General features: G+C 61.8%; 2 protein-coding genes across 2 annotated transcripts in view; both read left to right on the top strand.

The window, feature by feature from the left end:
- Nucleotides 1-520: 520 nt before the first annotated feature.
- Nucleotides 521-2,519, top strand: TUSC2 (tumor suppressor candidate 2). Its single transcript, XM_014538971.1, has 2 exons — nucleotides 521-1,142; nucleotides 1,311-2,519. Exons 1-2 carry the CDS (start codon nucleotides 1,026-1,028, stop codon nucleotides 1,374-1,376), a joined length of 183 nt encoding a protein of 60 aa, XP_014394457.1. The 5' UTR covers nucleotides 521-1,025; the 3' UTR covers nucleotides 1,377-2,519.
- A 2,010-nt stretch (nucleotides 2,520-4,529) lies between these two features.
- The window catches only part of HYAL2 (hyaluronoglucosaminidase 2), a 4,725-nt gene continuing 3,533 nt past the window's right edge, over nucleotides 4,530-5,721 (top strand). Inside the window, exon 1 of the mRNA XM_005865389.2 lies at nucleotides 4,530-4,637. The gene's annotated coding sequence lies outside the window, so the exon portion shown is untranslated. The remainder of the gene's footprint in view (nucleotides 4,638-5,721) is intronic.

The following is a 5,721-nucleotide window of genomic DNA, read 5'->3' as shown; positions in this document are numbered from 1 at the left end:
GTAGCTGCCCCCGCCGTATCCCCTGCGCGGAGCTGGGACGACTCCCATGTTCAGGCCCCTTTTGGAGCGAGGGAAGGCGGCCGTCGGCTCCTGGAGGCCTGCTGCTCCTAAGATCTCCCTCGGAGAAAAGTGGGCCTGAGTTTGTCCCGGGCCGACAGCCTCGCGCAGGGAGAACTAAGATCGGGCCTCGTCCTTTCACCCCTTTAAGCCCAGCCAGCAAGTTGAAGGCTCCTAGCCTCCCTCCCTGATTCTTCTGAGGGGAATGACCCCTCGTTTGCTGTGACGGTTTCCCACAGTGGGGAGGTTGGACCTCGGAGGGGAGGGGTGGGGTGGGGGGAGAAGGCAGGACTGGGCCCTAGTGTTGGGGATGGGGCCTAGGAAGAAAGACCCTCACCCCGACATGTTCTCCAGGTCTGGAGCACTGACCTCCCGCTCTCCCCAGGGGTTCAGTTCAGCGGGAGCATTAGATTGAACTGGCCCGGGTGTCCCCGGGGACTGACACGCGGGTGATGCTGGAGATGTCGCTGTAGGCACTGGGGAGACCCAGCAGTGGCAGTTGGGCTGCACCGGCCACCTGGGGCTGGTGGGCAGGACGCAGCCTTTTTGCTCTTCGGCTCCCTCCCAGCTCGGGCATCTGCTGTCTCAGGCTTTGGCCCTGGGCCAGCGGTGTCTTCTGGACCAACATGCTCAGCCACCACCCTGCCCACTGTTAGTCCTGGTGACGGCCAGGGCCTGATGCTGGAATGGCTGTTCTTGCTGAACAAACCAGCGATGAGAACTAGCCTTGGCTGCCTGGACAGTGTGCTCTGGTATAGCCTCTCTTCTTGGGGCCTGACAGTAGCACTTCCTGCTCGTAGCCCCAGACCCTAAGCAAGAGGTTCTCCAGGCGTGTTACCTTCCTTCCCTTCCCCTAAGGTTGCTCCTCCCTTTGTGGAGGTGGCACACTTCCCGGGGGTCTGTGGCCTGTGCCATGACCAGGTGTGAGGCTGCAGCCCAGCCTGTTCCCCTCTCCTCTACACAGCTCCATGTTCTATGACGAGGATGGAGATCTCGCTCACGAATTCTATGAGGAGACGATCGTCACCAAGAACGGGCAGAAGCGGGCCAAGCTGAGGCGGGTGCATAAGAACCTGATTCCTCAGGTGAGGGGCTGGGCAGTGGTCATGGAGCTGATGCTGAGTGTGTGAGGTAGACCCAGACGGGGTCTGCGGTCATGGTGGGGGCTCTGGGGGAGGAGCTGGGAGGAGCAGGAAGGCTTCCTGGAGTAGGGGCCCCGAGAGGACCCTCACCAGCCCCTGTTTCCATGGCAGGGCACCGTGAAGCTGGACACCCCCCGCATCCACGTGGATTTCCCTGTGATCCTCTATGAGGTGTGAGCCTGGGGGGTTTCAGGCCTAAGCACCTCCTGCCTCAGCAAGGAACCCTCAGGCTCAAGGTGTGGCTTCCACTGAGGACCTAGGCGGAAGCCACTGTCCTGATTAAACTCCATGGGCCTGGACGCTGCCGCTGGGAGCCGGGCAGCCCTGCAGTGTTGGTTGGGTGCTGGTTTGTCTTCGGATGAGAGGTGGCTGGTAAGGGCTGACAGCGGAGTTACCAGCCTGCCTTCCCCGGCAGTGCCGATAAGGGGCCTGGCAGGGCATGTGCTGATCGGGGCTGCCTGGTTCCTGTGCCCTGGCTTGGCCTGCTTGCTTCCAAGCTTGCCTGGGTCCCAACCCTACTGGGGCTACAGCACTTTACAAGTAAGGTCTTTCTTCCAGCCCCTGGGCTGCGGGAGCTGTACACAAGTGGGGACTCCCCTTCCCTCACTTCCTCTACCCGTTCGTTGGAGCATTTCAGCCATTTGCTACCTCGATTCCTCCTCTGTTGGACAGAGGCTGGGGCAACACAATCCTGATTCCTCCTACCTACCTGCCCTGTGTTCCCACCCCAGACGGAGGGACAGTTTCCTGGCTGTTAACAGGAGGAGGGGCTGGTGTGGAGGCTTCTCCCTCTGCCCAGGGCTGGGCTGACCCCTCCCCACTGCAACTAGTTGCCCCTGGAGTCGTCCTTCCCCTCCCCGCAGTTGAGAAGGCATAGGATGGGATCAGGAAGGGCTCTGGATGCCGGTGCTCCCACCCACCTACTCCATGTGATCTCCCTTGCCTTTTGCACCAGTCCCCACACACACATTGGGAAGACACCACCCTGTGGTGCCAATAGCTCCGAGCCCACCACCCCTTCCCCTATAGTGTGCCCATCCCTTCAGGATCAATCAGGGGAAAGTATTGGAGCCCCTGGGTAGGGACAGAGAGAACAACCATAAAAGGTGTAAAATGTGAAAGTTTGTAAATAGTCTAGTCCATGACATTGTTGGGGCAGAGTCTGATTTCTACATAGAAATGACTTTTTTTTTTAATTCCTTACTGTGCAAGCTCTGTGCTTCCAGAGTATGGGAAGTGGTGTGGGGAGGGTGGCCCCCAATCTAGGAAGGCTGTTGTGTTACTGGTTCAGTTTCAATAAAATTATTTGTAGACCCTGAAGACAAGAGTGGCATCCTTGGGGCTGTGACACCCAGCATCTAGACCGCCGCCTGGGCTCAGTGGGTAGGCCTGGGCCCAGGACGCTGGCCCCCCATCTATAGCAAGGCCAGAGGCAAGCCTGAACCCGGTCTGCAGCCATCCCAGCCATGACCAGGAGGTGGCAGTGTACTCACACAGACCTTACCCCAGGATCCCTCAGGATGGAGGGCCACTCCTATATTGCTTTCAGTAGATGGTATCCCTGGAATTGAAAGGTCTTGGGAGACTTCCTTAGGGATTGGCCTATCCTGAGGTGAGGATGTGACCTCATATAGGTCAGCAGTGCCAGCTGACCCTACATGGAGCCACAGCCGAAACCCTATGGGCCTCCAAGGCCAGCCTTAAGTGGACAGCAGCCAGATGGGTGGCACCACACCCTTGGTCTCCTTCCAGGCTCTGCCTTCCAAGTCCACCTGCCTCCTCCTGGGCTGCCTGTGGGTCCCACCAGGAGAGAGGCCTTGGGGCCTCTGTTCCAGCAAAGCTCAGCGCCCAGTCCTGTTCCCTGCCACCCGCCGTCTGACCTGCCCCCTGCCCCCTGCCCCCTGTGGACATTCCGCCTGTCTCTCAGGGCCTGCTGTGAGGCCCGTTCACTGCTCTGCCCAGCCCTTAGCCATCAGCCCAGCGCCTGGTGAGGGAGGAGGGCGTTCAAGCACACAGGCTTCTGGGTCTGGGGAGTTGGCCTGCTCACCTTCTGGAGGTCACACTTGGCAGGATCCCACTGCAACCTGGACTTACAGTTCTTTGGGCATCTGCCCATTTTCCCAATAAGATAGCAGACAAGGTCTGGTCATCTGCTGTCCCGCCTACTGACTGCCCCAGGCACAGGGTTCTGCCTGGCCAGATGGCACCCCATCTCCTAGCATCACCGTCCCAGTGTGGGAGAACTCACTGTGCTGGGCCCCAGCTGACCCCAGAGCCGTAAACAATGGGGGTCAGGTCACTGCTTCCCCACACCCTCCCGCTGGGCTGTGCTGTGCTCACTTCCTTCCTGCTGCCGCCTGAGGAAGTGTCCCTACCCTGGGACAGCCTGGCCTGGTCTTTGTTTCCCCTGGGCCTCCACCCTTGAAGCTTTCCAAGCCAGTGTCCCTTGTGGAGCCAGCGTGGTGGTATAGGGACGCCACCCTCCCATGCCACGTCTTGGGCTCCTTGGTCCTCAGGGGCAGACTCCAGGGTATGTGCCCACTTCCCCCAGACGTCCAATTTCACAGCCTCTGTTAGGAAAGAGGCCTGGGCATCAGGGAAGTGGGCCAGCAGGGTAAAGGCTGGGGGAGGGGGTACGTTCAAAGTGATCTGAGGGGGTGTACATTTTTCCACCCTCGCTGGGGCCCTCCTGGGGCCAGCCACACATGGGCACCTACTTCCCACAGGTTGCAAGGAGGAGTCAGGATATCACCCAGGAATGTCCTCCAGCAGGAGAACACCCTGCAGGCCGCTCCCAGCCCCTGCCCCCACCACCCGCCACAGTCACACACATCAGCATATTGTCTATTCGTCAAACTGAGGATACTTCCGCTCTCAGTGGAAAAGATTGACTCAGCTCCTGGAATTTCTCCCAATCCCTTCCCAGACACCCCCTTCCCTTCACCACCTGCTTAGGGGAACCATCAGCCAAGCATCCCCCGAGTAGTCTGACTCCCCAAACCCCCAACACCAGGGCCCTTGCACTCTACTGGATCTTAGGATGGTCTCAACCTCAGGAGAAAGTTGGGGAGAAGAGCGTTCAGTGTTAAGGAAGCTTCCGGCCTGGGGGAGGCTGGCACCTGATGGGATCCCACAGCCTTCCTGTCACTGGGCCGGGTCGGCCTGGGCAGGACCCAGGGGGGAAGGGTGGGGAGGACAGTCAGCCAGCAGGGCAGACCCTAGGGAAACAGGGTCAAAGCGGCCCCTCCCCCCGCCATTCCTGGCCCTTTCCTCTAAGGGGCAGCAGGAAGTGAGGAGAGAGGGCTGGGGTGGGAGGCGGGAGGAGTAGGAGGGGATGGGGTTTATCAAGTCGCCGGCGGGCTGCCCACTGGGCAGCAGCTGGCGCGAGTCGCTGGACTGGAGAGGCTCTAACCTACGGAGCGGAGGACTCCCATACAGGTGAGCCCCGCGCAGACGGCTGGTCTGCACCCCGCATTGGTGCGCTCTCAGCTGTGTTCCCTCCCTCTCCCCGGCTTGCGAGCGGGGAATGGGCTGGTGGTGCGACCCCGGCCCTTCCGGGAGCTGAGCACGGCACGGGGAGCGGATCTAGCAAGAGGCCAGGGGGTCTTGCTCCAGTCCAGCTGCAAGCCCGCTGCCCAGCGGAAGGGGTTTGCGGGGAGATGGGCTCAGGATACCGGGTGGAGGCCTAGGGCGCCCCTCTGGCCGGGCCAGTGTTCTCTGCGATCCCACCAGGACCTTCTGCAAGGGTGGCCGCCGCCGCCTCAGGGTTGAAAGGAAGCCTTGGGGGCTCCCACAGCCCCCCACCCTCATCCTCCGAGACTGGGCAGAAGGGGACGGGGGTCCAGGGGCTGGCCCGTCCCTGATGCATGTCGCTGGAAGGGGGTGCCCTATCCCGAGGGCCCGCTGGCCTTACAGGCCCTCAACCCGCCGGCCAAGCTGAGACCCACTGCTCATGTTGCCAAGACAACCACGGCCTCAGCCCAGCCCAGAAAGGACTAAGAGGCGGGCGCTTGGCCCCCTTCCCCAGGCAAGCAGGGGGCGGGGCTCCCCTTCAGACCCTGGACGGGGGAGGGGAGCCCCGATCCACAGGGGTCTACTGTCCTGGGAGTCTGGAGATCGGCTCTGGTCACCGTCCCCCTTTCCACACAAAGGGGCCCCCCGGCCGGGGCGACACTCGGGTGCAGAGCCAGATCCGCCGCTGCCCCCAAAGCCAGGCCGCGGGGCCCCACAGCACCTCCTCGTGGCTGAGTGGGGGAATACCACCTCCTTTATTGCCTCCCGATCCCCGTCCTTTATGCTGCTGTCCCTTTAAGGGGCTGGCCGCGCCGCGGACCGGGGAGGACTGTACCACCTGCACAGGCTGCGGGGGGGGGTGTCTCGGCCTGACTGGCGTCGGGCGCTGAGACTCCAGGAGAAACCCCCGTTCGGAGGGGCCTCACGGCCCCATATGGGTCGCCCCGTTCCTTGGAGGAGGATCCGGGGGCGCTAGAGTCCAAAACCCCGCACTGGCGGCGCGGACATG

Source organism: Myotis brandtii, unplaced genomic scaffold, assembly GCF_000412655.1.
Source record: "Myotis brandtii unplaced genomic scaffold, ASM41265v1 scaffold207, whole genome shotgun sequence".
In the NCBI taxonomy this organism is placed as follows: Eukaryota; Metazoa; Chordata; class Mammalia; order Chiroptera; family Vespertilionidae; genus Myotis; species Myotis brandtii.
This window is presented reverse-complemented; position numbering and strand designations above follow the sequence as displayed.

Coding starts and splice junctions, on each gene's coding strand:
- TUSC2 (XM_014538971.1), top strand. CDS start 1,026: ATGTTCTATGACGAGGATGGAGATCTCGCTCACGAATTCTATGAGGAG. Junction 1,143..1,310: donor ATAAGAACCTGATTCCTCAG/GTGAGGGGCTGG, acceptor TTTCCATGGCAG/GGCACCGTGAAGCTGGACAC.